Below are 18,676 nucleotides of genomic sequence, written 5' to 3' on the forward strand. Positions count from 1 at the left end.
TGGAACCAGGAGGGGCAAAGGAAAGGACTCTGGGCAGCAGGAGGCAGGAGGCTGAGCAGGCCCTGGTGAGGTCTGCCCTTAATCTGTGCTGCTGGAGGCTGTGCCAGTTGTGTGCCATTGATTTTTGTGCCTTGTTTGTGTTGTGCTTTGTTATTACAGTGGACCCTGGCAGCCTATTGTCATCTTAATGCCAGCCTCAGATCTATTACACCCTGCCTGTTCTTCCCCACTGGAAGCATTCTGGGAGGGAGGCCTCAGGCTGTGCTGGAGCCTGGCTGGGAATTAAATTATACAAGCATCAATAAACATAACATAATTCAGGAGGGGCAAAGCAGCTCTGATTTATGTGGGGCTGTGATGGCAGCAGGCACAGGCTGCATGCAAATGCAGGGGGCTGGGAGCAGGGAGAGCAGAGGAGCAGCAGGAGAAGCCCTGGCTCAGCCAGCCCTGCAGCCTCAGGGCTCAGCAGCTTGCACTCTAGAGGGGAGGGAAGAAACCCTCAAGGTGGATTCTGAGGAGGCTTTAGCTGAGCTTTGCCCCAGGCTGAGCAGAGGAGGCTGTGGGGGAGCTGCTGGTGTGGGTGGTGGCTTGGGAAGGTGACAGCAAGCCCCCAGACAGCCTCCCAAAGACTAAAGGAAGCAACAAGTAAAGGAATGAAATCACAGCAGGAGGCAGCAGACACAAAAGAACCCAAACCCCAGCAAAAGAGGAACAAACACAGCAACCCCCAAACCAACCAACCACAACCCCCCAGCAAAATGGCAATGAACCACCAAAAACCCAACCCCAGGCAGCAAAACAATCCCCAGGAGACCAAAGCCCCATCCCCAAGAACCAAAATTGCCCAGCAAACCCAAACCAGACCAAGGAACAAAGCAAAAAGCCCCAAGAGGCCAAAACCCAACCCAACAATCCTCAAGAGACCAAAAACCAACCCAAACCCAACCCAACAATCCTCAAGAGACCAAAACCCAACCCAACAATCCCCAAGAGACCAAAACCCAACCCAAACCCAACCCAACAATCCCCAAGAGACCAAAACCCAACCCAAACCCAACCCAACAATCCTCAAGAGACCAAAACCCAACCCAAACCCAACCCAACAATCCCCAAGAGACCAAAACCCAACCCAAACCCAACCCAACAATCCCCAAGAGACCAAAAACCAACCCAAACCCAACCCAACAATCCCCAAGAGACCAAAAACCAACCCAAACCCAACCCAACAATCCCCAAGAGACCAAAAGCAAGCCACCCCAAGAAGCCAAAGAAGAGGTCAAAAACCCTCCCCCAAAACCCAACCAAACCAACCAGAAAATCCCCAAGAACAGCACAACCAGCCCAAAAGCTCCAAGAAGCCAAAAACCCTAACAGGATCCTAGAGTGGGTTGGGTTGGGAAGGCCCTTGGAGATGATTGGGAATGGGCTGGGTTGGAAGGGACCTTGGAGATCATAGACTCATGGAAGGGGTTAGGTTGGAAGGGAGCTTCAAGGTCATGGAGCCATGGAAGGGGTTGGGTTGGAAGGCACCTGGAGGATGGCAGAATCATGGAAGGGGTTGGAAGGGAGCTTCAAGGTCATCCAGTTGCAGCCCCCTGCCCTTGGCCCATTTGCCATGGAGCTGAGCCCGTGGTTAGGTCTCAGTTGCACAGAGCAGGGTTTTGTGCAGCACAAAGTGGAGGAGCTGACAGGAGGCTGCCCAGAGGCAGGCAGTGGCTGCTGTCCTCATCCCTTACCAGCCTTTGCCATGGCAGCAGTGGGAGTTTGTCCTCAGCCTGCAGAGGAGAAGGCTCCAGGGGCACCTCAGAGCTGCTGCCAGCCCCTGAAGGCATCCTGCAGGAAGGCTGCAGAGGGACTTTGGCTGAGGGGGGCTGGAGCCAGGCCCAGGGGCAATGGTTTGGAGCTGAGGCAGAGCAGGCTCAGGCTGCAGCTGAGGAAGAAGCTCTTCAGTGCCAGGCTGCTGAGGCTCTGGCCCAGGCTGCCCAGGGAGGCTGTGGCTGCCTCCTGCCTGGGGGTGCTGCAGGCCAGGCTGGATGAGGCCCTGAGCAGCTGAGCCTGGCTGAGAGCTGTCCCTGGGCCTGGAGGGAGGTTGGAGCAGAGGAGCTCTGAGCAGCTGAGCCTGGCTGAGAGCTGTCCCTGGCCATGGAGGGAGGTTGGAGCAGAGGAGCTCTGAGCAGCTGAGCCTGGCTGGGAGCTGTCCCTGGGCATGGGGGGAGGTTGGAGCAGAGGAGCTCTGAGCAGCTGAGCCTGGCTGAGAGCTGTCCCTGGGCCTGGAGGGAGGTTGGAGCAGAGGAGCTCTGAGCAGCTGAGCCTGGCTGGGAGCTGTCCCTGGGCATGGGGGGAGGATGGAGCAGAGGAGCTCTGAGCTGTCCCCAGCCTGAGCCGTTCTGGGACTCTGATCTCTGATCTCTCTTCCACCTTGAGCCATTCTCTGATCTCCCTTCCCCCCAGAGGCATTCTGTGACGCTCTGAGCTCCCTTCCCACCCCGGTCCATTCCCTGCACGCTCAAACTGCCGTTTCGTTCCCCCTTGGGCCGTGCCCGGCCGCCGCAGGTGCCTGCCCCGGGCAGCAGCAGCTCCACGCCGTCGCGCAAGCCGCAGCCGGCGGCGCCCAAGGTTCGGCGCAGCGTCAGCAGCCGCATCCAGGAGGCGGTGAAGGCCATCGCCCTCTGCCACAACGTCACCCCCGTCTACGAGGGCCGCGCCGGGGGCTCCGCCGAGCCCGAGGACGCCGAGGTGGACCAGGACTTCAGCGACGAGAGCCGAACCTACCAAGCCTCCAGCCCCGACGAGGTCAGCCGCGGCCGGCGGGGAGCGGGGCGGGGCCCGGCCGGGGGGCGGGGCCTGGCCGCGGGGGGCGGGGCCTGGCCGCGGGGGGCGGGGCCCGGCTGGGGGGCGGAACCCGCCGGGAACAGGAGAGAGCTGGGAGCAGGGTGGGAAGGGAAAGGGGAGAGAAAATGAGCCAGGGGGAAGTGGCTGTGTGCTGGCAGGCAGAGGGGGCCCCTTGACAGTGAGACAGTTGGTTACTGCTTGGTATCATCTTTGACAGGGAGGTGGAAATGGAACCTTTCAGAGCAGGCAGCTTCCAATTCCCCTTCCCATTTCTCCAAGCTGCTGCTTGGAAGCTCTCCTAAAGCTGATCCCTTGGCCCCAGGATCCTTTCAGGTCACCAGGAACTGATGCTGAGTGGAGTCTTGGGAGGGGGAAGAAAGAGAGAGCTCCAGAAGTCCATTTGGGAAGCATCCAAAGTGCAGCCTGGGAGCAAAACCAAACCCAACCAAACCCAAAGAACCCCAAAGCAGCCTCCCCCCAGCAGGGCTCTGCCAGGGTTTGCTGCTGCTGCTCTCCAGAGCTGTACTGATGCAGTGTCTGCAGATCCCTGGAGCCTCAGGAAGATCCTGGGAAGGGTTTCATGGTTCAGCTGATTGAGCCTTGCTGCAGCCAGGCTGGTGGATGGTGCCAGGCTTCCCACTGCTGCTGAATCCAGGAGCTGGGAATGTTTGCAGCCTGGAGCTCTCTGGAGGGAGAGGGTCCCCAGGGGGGTTGCTGTGCAGAGCTCAGCACTGAGCTGGCACAGCCCATTGGGAGGAAGCTTCAGCCCCTGGGGGGCTTTGAGGCTTGCTCAGCCTTCAGCTGCTGCTCTCCTGGGGCTGTGCTGGTGGAGCTGGATGCATTGTGCAGCCCTCTGGAGGAGGATGTTGCTTGCACAGATGTCTGTGGCAGGGGATCATAGAGTCTTGGACTGGCTTAGGTTGGAGGGGGCTCAGGGGTGATAGAATCATGGAATGGGTTGGGCTGGAAGGGACCTCTGAGATCACAGAGCCATAAAATGAGATCAGAGAGCCCCAGAGTGGGCTGGCTGGAAGGGAGCTCAGAGCTCCTCTCTTCCAACCTCCCTCCATGCCCAGGGACAGCTCTCAGCCAGGCTCAGCTGCTCAGAGCTCCTCTGCTCCAACCTCCCTCCATGCCCAGGGACAGCTCTCAGCCAGGCTCAGCTGCTCAGGGCCTCATCCAGCCTGGCCTGCAGCACCCCCAGGCAGGAGGCAGCCACAGCCTCCCTGGGCAGCCTGTGCCAGAGCCTCAGCAGCCTGGCACTGAAGAGCTTCTTCCTCAGCTGCAGCCTGAGCCTGCTCTGCCTCAGCTCCAAACCATTGCCCCTGGGCCTGGCTCCAGCCCCCCTCAGCCAAAGTCCCTCTGCAGCCTTCCTGCAGGATGCCTTCAGGGGCTGGCAGCAGCTCTGAGGTGCCCCTGGAGCCTTCTCCTCTGCAGGCTGCACAGCCCCAGCTCCCTCAGCCTGTGCTCCCAGCAGAGCTGCTGCAGCCCTGGCAGCAGCCTTGTGGCCTCCTCTGGGCTCTCTGCAGCAGCTCTGTGTGCTGCTGCTGCTGGGGACAGCAGGGCTGGAGGCAGGGTTGGAGGTGAGGTCTGAGCAGAGCAGAGCCCAGGGGCAGGGTTGGAGGTGAGGCCTGAGCAGAGCCCAGGGGCAGGATCCCCTCTCCTGCCCTCTGCCCAACCTGCTCTGGCTGCAGCCCAGGACAGGGTCTCAGCAGAGCAGAGGACACTGTGCAGGTCCCAACCCTCCCTGCTGTGCAGGAAGCTGTTGAGCAGCAGCTGTGCCCTGCCCTGGCTTCACCTGAGGGCTTCATTTGGCATTGCTGCCACCTGCATGTGTGCAGCTGCAGCTGCAGGGGCAGCAGGGCCCTGGCTGCAGCTCAGCAGCAGGTGCATCCATCATAAAATATGTATTGATCTCCTGCTGGAGCAACCCGAGATAAGGCCCTGATTTGGTATGCACCATGTGAGCCCTGCTTATGCCAGGCTCTTTGTTTCTTATGATCAGTGATCAATATTTCATTTTCTCCGGGAGGAGTGGAAAGTTTCATTTGCTGTCACTTGTCCTCTACAGCTGCAGCATAGCAAACGAGCAGCACCCACGGAGGGCAGGGGGAGAGGGAGCAGCGGCAGCCCAGCGCCGACCCGCCGGGGCTCCTCCCGGCCGAGCTCAGCTCCTCCGCCCCGCGGCGGCGCCGGCGGCAGCGGGGGGCAGATGCGGCGCGGGAGGGGCAGCCCCGGGGGGCAGGGGCCGCAGACCCCAGCGCTCCGGGGCCGTGCCGGCAGCCTCTGGAGAGCTTCTGCTCCCCCGGGGCCGGGGCAGATCGATCCGTGGTGATCTGTGCCGCCTGCTGCCCTGCAGCGGCTCCCCAGGGCTCCTGCTGCTCCCTCCGGCGTCCCCAGGCCAGCAGCTGCGCTCCTGCCCCGCAGGCTCCCAGCCCAACCCTCCTGTCCCGGGCCGAGGGGGGAGTTTGCTGCCGGCTGCGGCTGGGGAGCAGGCAGGGAGCAGGCAGGGAGCTGCCCTGCCCCGGCAGCCCTGCGGGCGGCGTTTGCCGCAGCCCATTGTCTGTGCTCCTCGCAGCAGCGCTAATTCTCTTCTTGAGGCGGTGCAGGGGGGGCTGGGGGCGAAGCAAATCGCTCAGCAGCAGCAAAGCAGCGCTGCCCTGACCTGCCAGGCCCCCCAGGAGCCAGCTCCCCCCAGCCTGGGTCTGCAGGCTTGAAGGACAGCTCGGGCTGGGTTTGGGTTTGTGCCACGGCGTCAGGTTGTGCTTTGGGAAGCTGCTCATCTGAGCTGAACTGTGAAGTTTCTGCCTCAGAAGGGCTGCTGGAGAGCAAACCTCTGCTCAGAGAGACAGCACAGCAGTGCTGCTGGCAACAGGGGGCAGCTGTGGGTGGGCAAGCCAAGGGCACAGGGGGGCAGGGGGCAAGGCAAAGCTCAACTGCTGCAGCACAGAAGGTGACCGTGGCCTGGGCTGCAGCCAGGGGAGTGTGGGCAGGGGGCAGGAGAGGGGATTCTGCCCCTGGGCTCTGCTCAGACCTCACCTCCAGCCCTGCCTCCAGCTCTGCTGTCCCCAGCAGCAGCAGGACACAGAGCTGCTGCAGAGAGCCCAGAGGAGTGATGCCCCTCAGCCAGGCTCAGCTGCTCAGGGCCTCATCCAGCCTGGCCTGCAGCACCCCCAGGCAGGAGGCAGCCACAGCCTCCCTGGGCAGCCTGGGCCAGAGCCTCAGCAGCCTGGCACTGAAGAGCTTCTTCCTCAGCTGCAGCCTGAGCCTGCTCTGCCTCAGCTCCAAACCATTGCCCCTGGGCCTGGCTCCAGCCCCCCTCAGCCAAAGTCCCTCTGCAGCCTTCCTGCAGGATGCCTTCAGGGGCTGGCAGCAGCTCTGAGGTGCCCCTGGAGCCTTCTCCTCTGCAGGCTGCACAGCCCCAGCTCCCTCAGCCTGTGCTCCCAGCAGAGCTGCTGCAGCCCTGGCAGCAGCCTTGTGGCCTCCCCTGGGCTCTCTGCAGCAGCTCTGTGTCCTGCTGCTGCTGGGGACAGCAGGGCTGGAGGCAGGGTTGGAGGTGAGGTCTGAGCAGAGCAGAGCCCAGGGGCAGGGTTGGAGGTGAGGTCTGAGCAGAGCCCAGGGGCAGGGCTGGAGGTGAGGTCTGAGCAGAGCAGAGCCCAGGGGCAGGGCTGGAGGTGAGGTCTGAGCAGAGCAGAGCCCAGGGGCAGGGTTGGAGGTTAGGTCTGAGCAGAGCAGAGCCCAGGGGCAGGGTTGGAGGTGAGGTCTGAGCAGAGCAGAGCCCAGGGGCAGGGTTGGAGGTGAGGTCTGAGCAGAGCAGAGCCCAGGGGCAGGGTTGGAGGTGAGGTCTGAGCAGAGCAGAGCCCAGGGGCAGGGTTGGAGGTGAGGTCTGAGCAGAGCAGAGCCCAGGGGCAGGGTTGGAGGTGAGGTCTGAGCAGAGCAGAGCCCAGGGGCAGGATCTCCTCTCTGCCCTCTGCCCACCCTGCTCTGGCTGCAGCCAGCACACAGCAGCCTGAGGCACTGCTGGCTCCTGGGGAGCTGCTCCTCACTCAGGGAACTGAACTCTCCTCCTCAGGGCTGGCAGTTCATGTAGTTGTGGTGCTGCTCTGCATGGTCTCTGTGGACAGGGCTTCACCTTCCCTCTCAGCTCTGATTTGGACTTGGGAGCTGTTGAGGCCCAGCTGCTCCAATTCTCTCTGCAGGGCCAGGGTCCAGCTTCACACCCAAGCCTGCTCAGTTGCTTTGGAGGTACCTGTTGGACTCTGGGGGCTTGATTCTGTCAGGGGAGGCTTAGGTTGGAGATGAGGAACCATGTACTGGCTGCAGGAGTGGTCAGGGACTGGCAGAGGCTGCCCAGGGAGGTGGTGCTGGAGCCCCCATGCCTGGGGGTGTTGAAGAAACCTGTGGCCATGGCTCTCTGGGCCATGGTTTGGTGGCCATGGTGGGGTTGGGTTGAAGGCTGGATGACCTTGGAGGTCATGGCCTTGGCTCTCTGGGCCATGGTTTGGTGGCCATGGTGGGGTTGGGTTGAAGGCTGGATGACCTTGGAGGTCATGGCCTTGGCTCTTTGGGCCAAGGTTTGGTGGCCATGGTGGGGTTGGGTTGAAGGCTGGATGACCTTGGAGGTCATGGTCTTGGCTCTTTGGGCCAAGGTTTGGTGGCCATGGTGGGGTTGGGTTGAAGGTCAGACTGGATGGTCTCAGAGGTCGTGGCAGCTGGGGCCATGGTGGGGTTGGGTTGGTGTTGGACTGGATGGGCTCAGAGGTCCCTTCCAAGCACAGTCAGTGAGTGACCCTGGAGCCTTGCTGGCAGTTTCTGCCCTGGCTTTTGCTGTGCTAAGTGTGGCAGACATCAAACCTCTCTGGAGCTGCGTGGGGGCCAGGTAGAAGGCTCCAAAGTGCCTGTGCTGGGCAGGGCTAATGCCGAGGGGGAGGTGAAGCCAAGCGTGAAGGAAACAATCAGCAGCTGTTGAGGGCCCAAATATAGAAGGCTTTGAGTGGCCAAGAGCAGAGGGGCAGCCAGGAGATGATAGGATGGGAGCAGGAAGATGGCAATTTGCAGGTCAGGAGCTAATAGCAACCTGTCAGTGTGAGCAGGGGAAGTGAACCTCGGGGGGGTTGGATCAGTTGCAGCTCCCAGGGACTGGAGAAGGAAAATCTCCAAAGCCAAGAAACAAACAGCAACAAAAACCTCTACCAAAAAACCTCCCTGGGAGTTTGGAGGCTTCTGAGTGCTGCTTCTCCCTGGGGCTCTGTTCTCCTTGCTGTGTCTGCTCTGGGGGGTGCCCTCCCAGCTGGCACTGCTGTGGTTTCCCTTAGGCATCCCCTCAAAGGTGACTGAGTTCCAGGGCTACATTTGCACAGCTCAGAGGGTGCCTGGGGGTGCAGCTCTTGGTGAGCCTCCCCCATGGTGCTGAGCCTGCTGATGGACTCTCAGAGTGGGCTGGCTTGGAAGGGACCTTCATGGGCATCCCCTTCCAACCTCCCTCCATGCCCAGGGACAGCTCTCAGCCAGGCTCAGCTGCTCAGGGCCTCATCCAGCCTGGCCTGCAGCACCCCCAGGCAGGAGGCAGCCACAGCCTCCCTGGGCAGCCTGTGCCAGAGCCTCAGCAGCCTGGCACTGAAGAGCTTCTTCCTCAGCTGCAGCCTGAGCCTGCTCTGCCTCAGCTCCAAACCATTGCCCCTGGGCCTGGCTCCAGCCCCCCTCAGCCAAAGTCCCTCTGCAGCCTTCCTGCAGGATGCCTTCAGGGGCTGGCAGCAGCTCTGAGGTGCCCCTGGAGCCTTCTCCTCTGCAGGCTGCACAGCCCCAGCTCCCTCAGCCTGTGCTCCCAGCAGAGCTGCTGCAGCCCTGGCAGCAGCCTTGTGGCCTCCTCTGGGCTCTCTGCAGCAGCTCTGTGTCCTGCTGCTGCTGGGGACAGCAGGGCTGGAGGCAGGGCTGGAGGTGAGGTCTGAGCAGAGCAGAGCCCAGGGGCAGGGCTGGAGGTGAGGTCTGAGCAGAGCAGAGCCCAGGGGCAGGGTTGGAGGTGAGGTCTGAGCAGAGCCCAGGGGCAGGGCTGGAGGTGAGGTCTGAGCAGAGCAGAGCCCAGGGGCAGGGCTGGAGGTGAGGTCTGAGCAGAGCCCAGGGGCAGGGCTGGAGGTGAGGTCTGAGCAGAGCAGAGCCCAGGGGCAGGGTTGGAGGTGAGGTCTGAGCAGAGCCCAGGGGCAGGGCTGGAGGTGAGGTCTGAGCAGAGCAGAGCCCAGGGGCAGGGTTGGAGGTGAGGTCTGAGCAGAGCAGAGCCCAGGGGCAGGGTTGGAGGTGAGGTCTGAGCAGAGCCCAGGGGCAGGATGCCCTCTCCTGCCCTCTGCCCACCCTGCTCTGGCTGCAGCCAGCACACAGCTGCCTGAGGGCTGCAGGAGGCACTGCTGGCTCCTGGGGAGCTGCTCAGCACCCAGCACCCCCAAGGCTCTTTCTGCAGGGCTGTTCTCAACCCACTCAGCACCCAGCCTGGATTGGTGCCTGGGGCTGGCCTGCCCTTGGCCTGGTTGCTCCTGCTGCAGCTGGCACTGGCACACTTCTGCAGCCTGCCCAGACCCTTCTGGATGGCATCAGAGGAAGAGTCTGAGTCTTAAAAGCACGAATCCTGTTCTCATCAGGAGTGTTCTTGAGCAGCAGAATGTGCTGAAGGATAACCATGCTGGGAAGGATATTCTGGTCAATCAGACTCCTGATGCTGTCAGTGTTTGACTGACACCACTCAATAATCAGGCTTTCTCCCCTGTGCCCCCAGCAGGGCCTCCCTCTGCATCGAGCTGCAGAGCTGAGCAGCTGCTCCTCACAGAGCTGCTCTGGCAGTGCCCTGCTCAGTGCTGCTGCAGCTTCTGATCTGTGCCTGGCTGTGCCTCATTTCCACTGGATTCCCCCCAGCTCCTGCCTCAGGCTGGGGGGGTTGGTTATCAGAGCTGTCCTTCTGACCAGTCTATTCCCCAGCAGCTGGTTTCAGTTCTTCCTCAGGCCTCTGCTGAGCACTCAGGGGGAGCTCCCCTCTGCTGGGGGCAGCTTTCATCCTCAGCCTGCTGCTCCTCACTTTTGGTGGTGTGTTTAACCCCACAGTGCTGGCAGGGCTCAGCCTCCCCCCAGCAGGGCTTGGTTGCTGGCAGGGCACAATGAGCCCTTCACACTTCAGCTCTCTCTGCCCTTCTCTCCCCTCTCTAGGTGGCTCTGGTGCAGTGGACAGAGAGCGTGGGCCTGACTCTGGTGACCAGGGACTTGACCTCCATGCAGCTGAAGACCCCTGGGGGGCACATCCTGACCTACTACATCCTGCAGATCTTCCCCTTCACCTCTGAGAGCAAGAGGATGGGCATCATTGTCAGGGTAACCCTGGGGCCTGGCTCTCAGCTGCCCAGAGCTGCAGCTTTGGAGGCACTGTGTCTGAGCCTCTGGTTTGGTAGCACTGGCCTCAGGAGGCTGAGCCAGTGGGGGTGAGGAGTTCTTACTGCAAGCATGGTGAGAGCCTGGCACAGGCTGCCCAGGGGGGCTGTGGATGCCCTGGAGGTGTTCAGGGCCAGGCTGGGTGAGGCCTGCAGCAGCCTGGGCTGGTGGGAGGTGTCCCTGCCCATGGCAGGGGGCTGGAACTGGATGGTCTTAAAGATCCCTTCCAGCCCAAGCCACTCCATGACTCCCTGGCTCTCCTGTGCTCCTGGAGCTGCTGCTTCTGCAGTCCCAGTGCTGCTGTGTGGCTGCCCACAGGGGCTGAGGTGTGCCAGGCAGGTGCTCAGTTGTCTCCTAGCTGCTCAGTTAGGGCCTCAGCCCTGCTCACTGAAGCCTCAGGTGCCAGCTGAGGCCACCCCACCTTGGGTGAGGGAGGTGGAAGCTCTGTGAGCATTCAGCCTTCTCCCCACCTCACCTCTGCAGCAGCAGAGCTGCAGGCAAGGCTGCCTGGTGGCCAGCTCAGTGCCAAGCCTCAGTTCAGAAGCTGTCAGACTCATCCCACTTGTCCCTTGTCCCTTGTCCCCCCTGGCATGCCAGCAGCCCAGGAGACCTCAGGCAGAGTCAGGGCACGGAGGGGCCTGTGCTGCCCTGGCTGAGGCTGGCACCAAGAGCCCTGTTGGCAGTGCCACTCTCAGAGGTGCCCAGAAGCTTGCAGACCAGACTGAGCCATGCCTCCAGCTCCTGTGAATGGTCAGGGCTGGGAGGGAGCTCAAGGCTCAGCCAGCTCCAACCCCCTGCCATGGGCAGGGACACCTCACACCACAGCAGGTTGCTCACAGCCACCTCCAGCCTGGCTGCAAACACCTCCAGGCAGGAGGCTTTCCCACCTCCCTGGGCAGCCTGTGCCAGGCTCAGTCCCGTGGCCATGCCGTGGTTGTTGCATCCTCAGGCCCTCTGTGGGCATGAACGCCTCAGGGTGTCCAAGGCCCAGGCCGGGCAGGGGGGGTGGGGAGCCCTGCCGGCTGCGTGCCCAGGGCTGGGCTTGATCTGCCCTCCCTCTCTCCGGGCAACTGCAGGAGGAGTCCTCAGGAGAGATCACCTTCTACATGAAGGGAGCAGACGTGGCCATGGCCGGCATCGTGCAGTACAACGACTGGCTGGAGGAGGAGGTGAGCACGCCGCGGCACCGCGCTGACACTGCTGCGGCTCTGCTGCGGCACCGCCGCGGCACCACACTGACACCGCTGCGGCACCACACTGACACCGCTGCGGCACCACACTGACACTGCTGCGGCACCACTGCGGCACCACACCGACACCGCTGCGGCACTGCTGCGGCACCACACCGACACCGCTGCAGCACTGCTGCGGCACCACACTGACACCGCTGCGGCACCACACTGACACCGCTGCGGCACCACACTGACACTGCTGCGGCACCACTGCGGCACCACACTGACACCGCTGCGGCACCACACTGACACCGCTGCGGCACCGCCGCGGCACCACACCGACACCGCTGCAGCACTGCTGCGGCACCACACTGACACCGCTGCGGCACCACACTGACACCGCTGCGGCATCGCCGCGGCACCACACCGACACCACTGCAGCACTGCTGCGGCACCACACTGACACCGCTGCGGCACCACACTGACACCGCTGCGGCACCGCCGCGGCACCACACCGACACCGCTGCAGCACTGCTGCGGCACCACACCGACACCGCTGCGGCACTGCTGCGGCACCACACTGACACCGCTGCAGCACTGCTGCGGCACCACACTGACACCGCTGCGGCACCGCCGCGGCACCACACCGACACCGCTGCAGCACTGCTGCGGCACCACACTGACACCGCTGCGGCACCGCCGCGGCACCACACCGACACCGCTGCAGCACTGCTGCGGCACCACACTGACACCGCTGCGGCACCACACTGACACCGCTGCGGCACCGCCGCGGCACCACACCGACATCGCTGCAGCACTGCTGCGGCACCACACTGACACCGCTGCGGCACTGCTGCGGCACCACACTGACACCGCTGCAGCACTGCTGCGGCACCACACTGACACCGCTGCGGCACCGCCGCGGCACCACACCGACATCGCCGCAGCACTGCTGCGGCACCACACTGACACCGCTGCGGCACCGCCGCGGCACCACACCGACACCGCTGCGGCACTGCTGCGGCACCACACCGACACCGCTGCGGCACCGCCGCGGCACCACACCGACACCGCTGCGGCACCACACTGACACCGCTGCGGCACCACACTGACACCGCTGCGGCACCGCCGCGGCACCACACCGACATCGCCGCAGCACTGCTGCGGCACCACACTGACACCGCTGCGGCACCGCCGCGGCACCACACCGACACCGCTGCGGCACTGCTGCGGCACCACACCGACACCGCTGCGGCACCGCCGCGGCACCACACCGACATCGCTGCGGCACCACACTGACACCGCTGCAGCACCGCGCTGACACCGCTGCGACACCACACTGACACTGCTGCAACACCACAGCAGCACCACTGTGGCACTGCTGTGGCACCACTGTAGCACCACAGCAGCACCACTGCAGTACCACAGCAGCACCGCTGCGGCACCACTGTGGCACTGCTGCGGCACCACTGCAGCACCACAGCAGCAGCACTGCAGTACCACAGCAGCACCGCTGCGGCACCACTGTGGCACTGCTGTGGCACCACTGCAGCAGCACTGCGGCACCACTGTGGCACCACTGTGGCACTGCTGTGGCACCACTGCAGCACCACAGCAGCAGCACTGCGGCACCACAGCAGCACCGCTGCGGCACCACTGTGGCACTGCTGTGGCACCACTGCAGCACCACAGCAGCAGCACTGCGGCACCACTGTGGCACCACTGTGGCACTGCTGTGGCACCACTGCAGCACCACAGCAGCAGCACTGCGGCACCGCAGCAGCACCGCTGCGGCACCACTGTGGCACTGCTGTGGCACCACTGTAGCACCACAGCAGCACCACTGCAGTACCACAGCAGCACCGCTGCGGCACCACTGTGGCACTGCTGTGGCACCACTGTAGCACCACAGCAGCAGCACTGCAGTACCACAGCAGCACCGCTGCGGCACCACTGCAGCACCACAGCAGCGCCACTGCAGCCTGGCCCCGGGGGGCACAGACAGCTGCAGGTGCCACAGCAAACTCGAACCCAAAGGCATGCCAGAGCAAAGCCAAAACCAAAGCATCTCCAATCCAAGTCAACCCCCCCCGAAATCCAAATCAAAACCAAACAAATGCCAAATCAAAGTGAAGAGCAAAACAATTCAAAGCAAACCAAAACCCCAAAATTTCAGATCAAAGTCAAAACCCAAAAAATCCCAAACCCAAATCCAAGCCAAGCCCCCAGGTGTCAAAGCCGAAAGTTCAAAGCCATGAAGCCTAAACCCTGCCAATTTCCAACCCAGCTAAACCCTAAAGAGTTAAAAAAGTCCAAGGGAGAACTGAGAGTTTTCAATCAAAATCTGAAAGTTCTGAAGCAAAGGAAAAGTTAAATGGGGGGGGAGGAACCCAAAGAGAGGCTGAAAATGGCCAAATCCAAGTGGAACCTAAGGAGTTTGCCAAAACCAATCACAGTAAAAGCTGAGAGTTCAGAGCCGCAGTGAAATCTGAGCCTCCCACAGCAAAAACCTCCACAGCTGACAACAACCAGAGTGAAAACCCTGAACCTCCCAAATCCACCCCAAATGCAGAGCTGCCGCAGCCATGGAGGAGCCAAACAGCAGGAAACATCAAAATAGGCCTGAAAATGGACCCTAAATGCTGAAAATCAAACCCAAAACGTTCCAGCTGGGATCTGGTGTCCAGCTCTGGGCCCCTCAGCTCCAGCAGCACCTCGGGGAGAGCCCAGCCCAGGGGCACAGAGCTGCTGCAGGCAGGGGAACATCTCCTGTGAGGCCAGGCTGAGGCAGCTGGGAGCAGAGCAGCCTGAGGGCTGCCCTCAGTGCTGGGCATCAGGATGTGCAGGGCTGGAGCCAGGCTCTGCTCAGGGATGGCCAAGCACAGCACCAGGGGCACTGGGTGCCAGCTGCAGCAGAGGAGGTGCCAGGGGAACAGGAGGGGAGGGTGGCAGAGCCTGGAGCAGGCTGCCCAGGGGGGTTGTGGAGTCTCCTGCTCTGGAGCCTTTCCAACCCCCCTGGATGTGTTCTGGGTGCCCTGCCCTGGGTGCCCTGCCCTGGCAGGGTGGGTTGGGCTGGATGCCCTCTGGAGCTCCCTCCCAACCCCTCTGTGGGCTTCCAGGGAGATGTTTGGAATCCCAAGGTCTCCTCAGGCTTCCAAGCAGATGGAGATTGTTTGGGGCTTTCTTTCACCACAGACTGCAGAAAGGGGCTCAGAGCCTCCAGGCTGCTGAGGGTGGCTCAGCCTCTGCCTCCAGCGCCCAGCACCACCTCCTGCTGGCCCTGCCGTGCAGGCAGAGCAGCCCAGGCTGCCGCTGCCCCGGGGGCGCTCGTCGTGGTATTGGCAAAGAGGAATCAATAGCTGCTGCAGGGCACTGGGGAGGGATGCAGGGCCAGGAAATAAATTAAAACTCCCTCAAGACACTCAGCAGAGTGTCATAAAAATTATCTCCTGCTGCTAATGATGCACAATTAATTGTGAAACAATTGTGCTGTGCTGGGCTTGACGAGGTCAGGTCAATGGAGGGGGCTGGGGGCAGCCTGCCTTGTGGGGGAGGCTGCCCGTGCCAGGGCTGCTTTCCAGGGCCACATCTTGTGTTGGTTTCACTGCTCAGTGGAATAGGAACCTGAGGGTGAAGTGCCCCAGAGGCAGTTTGGTTTGGGAGCTTTGACCCAAAAGAAGTTTTGTTCCAGGCAGGAGGAGGAAATCTTCTCCCTGCCCACAGCAACCCAGGGGTCCTGGGGCAGAATCTGTTGGATTCTGTTCTGAGGCTTCTCCAAACAAACAGAGAGTCACTGGGGCTGGGGGAGAGCTCTCAGACCTTCAGCTCCAAGCCCTGCCCAGCACCTCCATGGCCACCAGCCCAGAGAGTCACTGGGGCTGGGGGAGAGCTCTCAGACCTTCAGCTCCAAGCCCTGCCCAGCACCTCCATGGCCACCAGCCCAGAGAGTCACTGGGGCTGGGGGAGAGCTCTCAGACCTTCAGCTCCAAGCCCTGCCCAGCACCTCCATGGCCACCAGCCCAGAGAGTCACTGGGGCTGGGGGAGAGCTCTCAGACCTTCAGCTCCAAGCCCTGCCCAGCACCTCCATGGCCACCAGCCCAGAGAGTCACTGGGGCTGGGGGAGAGCTCTCAGACCTTCAGCTCCAAGCCCTGCCCAGCACCTCCATGGCCACCAGCCCAGAGAGTCACTGGGGCTGGGGGAGAGCTCTCAGACCTTCAGCTCCAAGCCCTGCCCAGCACCTCCATGGCCACCAGCCCAGAGAGTCACTGGGGCTGGGGGAGAGCTCTCAGACCTTCAGCTCCAAGCCCTGCCCAGCACCTCCATGGCCACCAGCCCAGAGAGTCACTGGGGCTGGGGGAGAGCTCTCAGACCTTCAGCTCCAAGCCCTGCCCAGCACCTCCATGGCCACCAGCCCAGAGAGTCACTGGGGCTGGGGGAGAGCTCTCAGACCTTCAGCTCCAAGCCCTGCCCAGCACCTCCATGGCCACCAGCCCAGAGAGTCACTGGGGCTGGGGGAGAGCTCTCAGACCTTCAGCTCCAAGCCCTGCCCAGCACCTCCATGGCCACCAGCCCAGAGAGTCACTGGGGCTGGGAGAGAGCTCTCAGACCTTCAGCTCCAAGCCCTGCCCAGCCCATGGTGCCCATGGCCACCAGCCCAAGGGACCTCTGGAGGTGATTGAGGGCAGGGCCTGGAAGGGACCTCTGGAGGTGAAGCCCAGCCCCAGCTCTGCTGCCGCTTGGGGTCCTCTGTCCCGTGCCCAGGTTGCTCTCCTCAGCCTTCAGTGAAAGGGAATGAGATGAAATTACTTGGTGACATTTGGTTCAGTTTGGTTCAATTTGATGTAATTTGGTCCAATTTGATGAAATGTGGTGAAATGTGGTGAAATTCAGTGAGCTTTGGTGAAATGTGGTGAAGTTCAGTGAGCTTTGGTGAAATGTGGTGAAGGTCAGTGAGCTTTGGTGAAATGTGGTGAAGTTCAGTGAGGTTTGGTGAAATGTGGTGAAATTCAGTGAGGTTTGGTGAAATGTGGTGAAGTTCAGTGAGCTTTGGTGAAATGTGGTGAAATTCAGTGAGGTTTGGTGAGTGAGTGCCAGTGAGTGCCGGTGCAGGGGATGTGATGCAATTGGAGCCCCGGGGGTCAGGCAGGGGCCAGCAGGGCAGGGGGCTCACTGGCAGCACCCACACTGCTTCCATGGGGTCAGGGGCAGTCTGCAGCTGCTCCTGCAGCATCTTTGCAGGGGTCATTACGGAGTGGTGCTGGGAAGATTAATTAATGATCAATTATGGAATGAATTAATGAATCCCCAGAAAGGCTTCCAGAACCCAGGGGGGCTGAAAGGATTGGTGGAGTGAGGAGCTGTGGCAAGAATGGGGACACTGCAGTTTGGGGACCATCTTTGCAATGGTCAAATGACCTGATTGTCATGGAAAGGTTAATTAATTGATAATTAGTTTAATTATTAATGATGGAATCATTTAGTTGTGATGGGAAAATCCTAGCAGCCAGGGGAGCTGAGGCGTCGGGATGAGAAAGCTGAACAGGAGTGGGGACAGCCTGCACTTGCTGCTGCCTCTTGTGGACCACCTTGGCCATGGTCAAATGATTGGATTCTGATGGAAATATTAATTGCTCATTATGGAGTTATTTAATTATCATGGAAAGAGTTAGTTGATGGTGGTGGAAAGGTCCTGGAGCCCAGGGGAGCTGAAGAGCTGGGACGAGAAACTGTGCCAAGAGCGGGGACAGCCTGCAGCTTTTGGACCATCTTTGCAATGGTCAAACCATTTAATGGTCATGGAAAGGTTAATTATTCATTAGATTAATTAATTATTCATTACAGAAGTGTTTAATTATGATGGGAGAATCCTAGAACCCAGGGGAGCTGAAGAGCTGGGAGGAGAAACTGCACCAGGAGTGGGGACGGTGCAGTTTTGGGACCATCTCTGCAATGGTCAAACCATTTAATTGTTATGGAAAGCTTAATTAATAATTAGATCAATTAATAATTAGATTGATTATGAAACACTGAATTGCTTAATTCTGATGGAAAACATCCCAGAGCCCAGGGGAGCTGAAGGGTTGGGAGGAGAAACTGCACCAGGAGTGGGGACAGCCTGCAGCTTTTGGGCCACCTCCGCAGTGGTCAAACGATTTAACTGTTATGGAAAGGTGAATTAATTATTAGGTTACTTAATGACTCATTACAGAAGTGTTTAATTGTGGTGGGAGCGTCCCAGAGCCCAGGGGAGCTGGAGAGCTGGGACGAGAAAGTGCACCAGGAGTGGGGGCAGCCTGCAGCCGGGGGCCGTGCCTGCAGCGGCCAGAGGGGGAGGAGTTGCTGCTGCTGAACCCTTGACGGTGGAAGCCTTGGCCTGGGGGGGCAGGGGGGGAGCCCCACATCTCTGTGCCCGAAGAGCCCCCCAGGAGCCTGCCCTGCCGGCAGGGGGCTGCGGGCCGCCCCTGACCGCCGCCCTGTGCTGCTCCCCGCAGTGCGGCAACATGGCCCGGGAGGGGCTGCGCACCCTGGTGGTGGCCAAGAAGTCCCTGACCGAGGAGCAGTACCAGGACTTCGAGGTATGGGGCACAGGGCTGGGGCAGTGCTGCCAGGGCTGGGGCAGGAGGGAGGGCTTGGGCTCCGGGCAGGGCGCATGGCGTGTCGGGGCCTGGGCGCTGCTGGAGTCTGGGGGTTCAGGATGGCCTCAAGCATCTGCTGCTTCCCAAGGAGCTCTCCAGCCAGACAGCTACCTACCCCTCCCTCCCATCCATTCCTCCTTCCATCTGTCTGTCCCTCTACCCATCCCTCTATCCATCCCTTCATCCCTCTTTCCTTCCATCCCTTCATCCATCCCTCCATACCTCCTTCCCTCTTTCCATCCATCCATCCATCCATCCATCCACCTACCATCCCTCCATCTGCCATCCATCCATCCATCCATCCCTCTTTCCCTCCATCCTTCCCTTCATCCCTTCTTCCATCTATCTGTTCCTCCACCCATCCCTCTATCCATCCCTTCATCCATCCCTCCATACCTCCTTTCCTCTTTCCATCCATCCATCCATCCATCCATCCATCCACCTACCATCCCTCCATCTGCCATCCATCCATCCATCCCTCTTTCCCTCCATCCTTCCCTTCATCCCTTCTTCCATCTATCTGTCCCTCTACCCATCCCTCTATCCATCCCTTCATCCCTCTTTCCTTCCATCCCTCTGTCCATCCCTTCATCCATCCCTCCATACCTCCTTCCCTCCTTCCCTCTAT

The 18,676-nt window shown here is 61.1% G+C and overlaps 1 protein-coding gene across 3 annotated transcripts in view; it reads left to right on the plus strand.

The window, feature by feature from the left end:
• ATP9B (ATPase phospholipid transporting 9B (putative)) overlaps positions 1-18,676 on the plus strand; it is a 68,720-nt gene that overhangs the window by 35,535 nt on the left and 14,509 nt on the right. For all 3 annotated transcript variants that reach the window (XM_054164163.1, XM_054164164.1, XM_054164165.1), the window contains exons 15-18: positions 2,554-2,793; positions 10,021-10,182; positions 11,316-11,408; positions 17,905-17,988. In XM_054164163.1, coding sequence (XP_054020138.1) covers positions 2,554-2,793; positions 10,021-10,182; positions 11,316-11,408; positions 17,905-17,988 — 579 coding nt within the window. The remainder of the gene's footprint in view (positions 1-2,553; positions 2,794-10,020; positions 10,183-11,315; positions 11,409-17,904; positions 17,989-18,676) is intronic.

Source organism: Dryobates pubescens, chromosome 9 (genome assembly GCF_014839835.1).
Source record: "Dryobates pubescens isolate bDryPub1 chromosome 9, bDryPub1.pri, whole genome shotgun sequence".
Lineage (NCBI taxonomy): Eukaryota > Metazoa > Chordata > Aves > Piciformes > Picidae > Dryobates > Dryobates pubescens.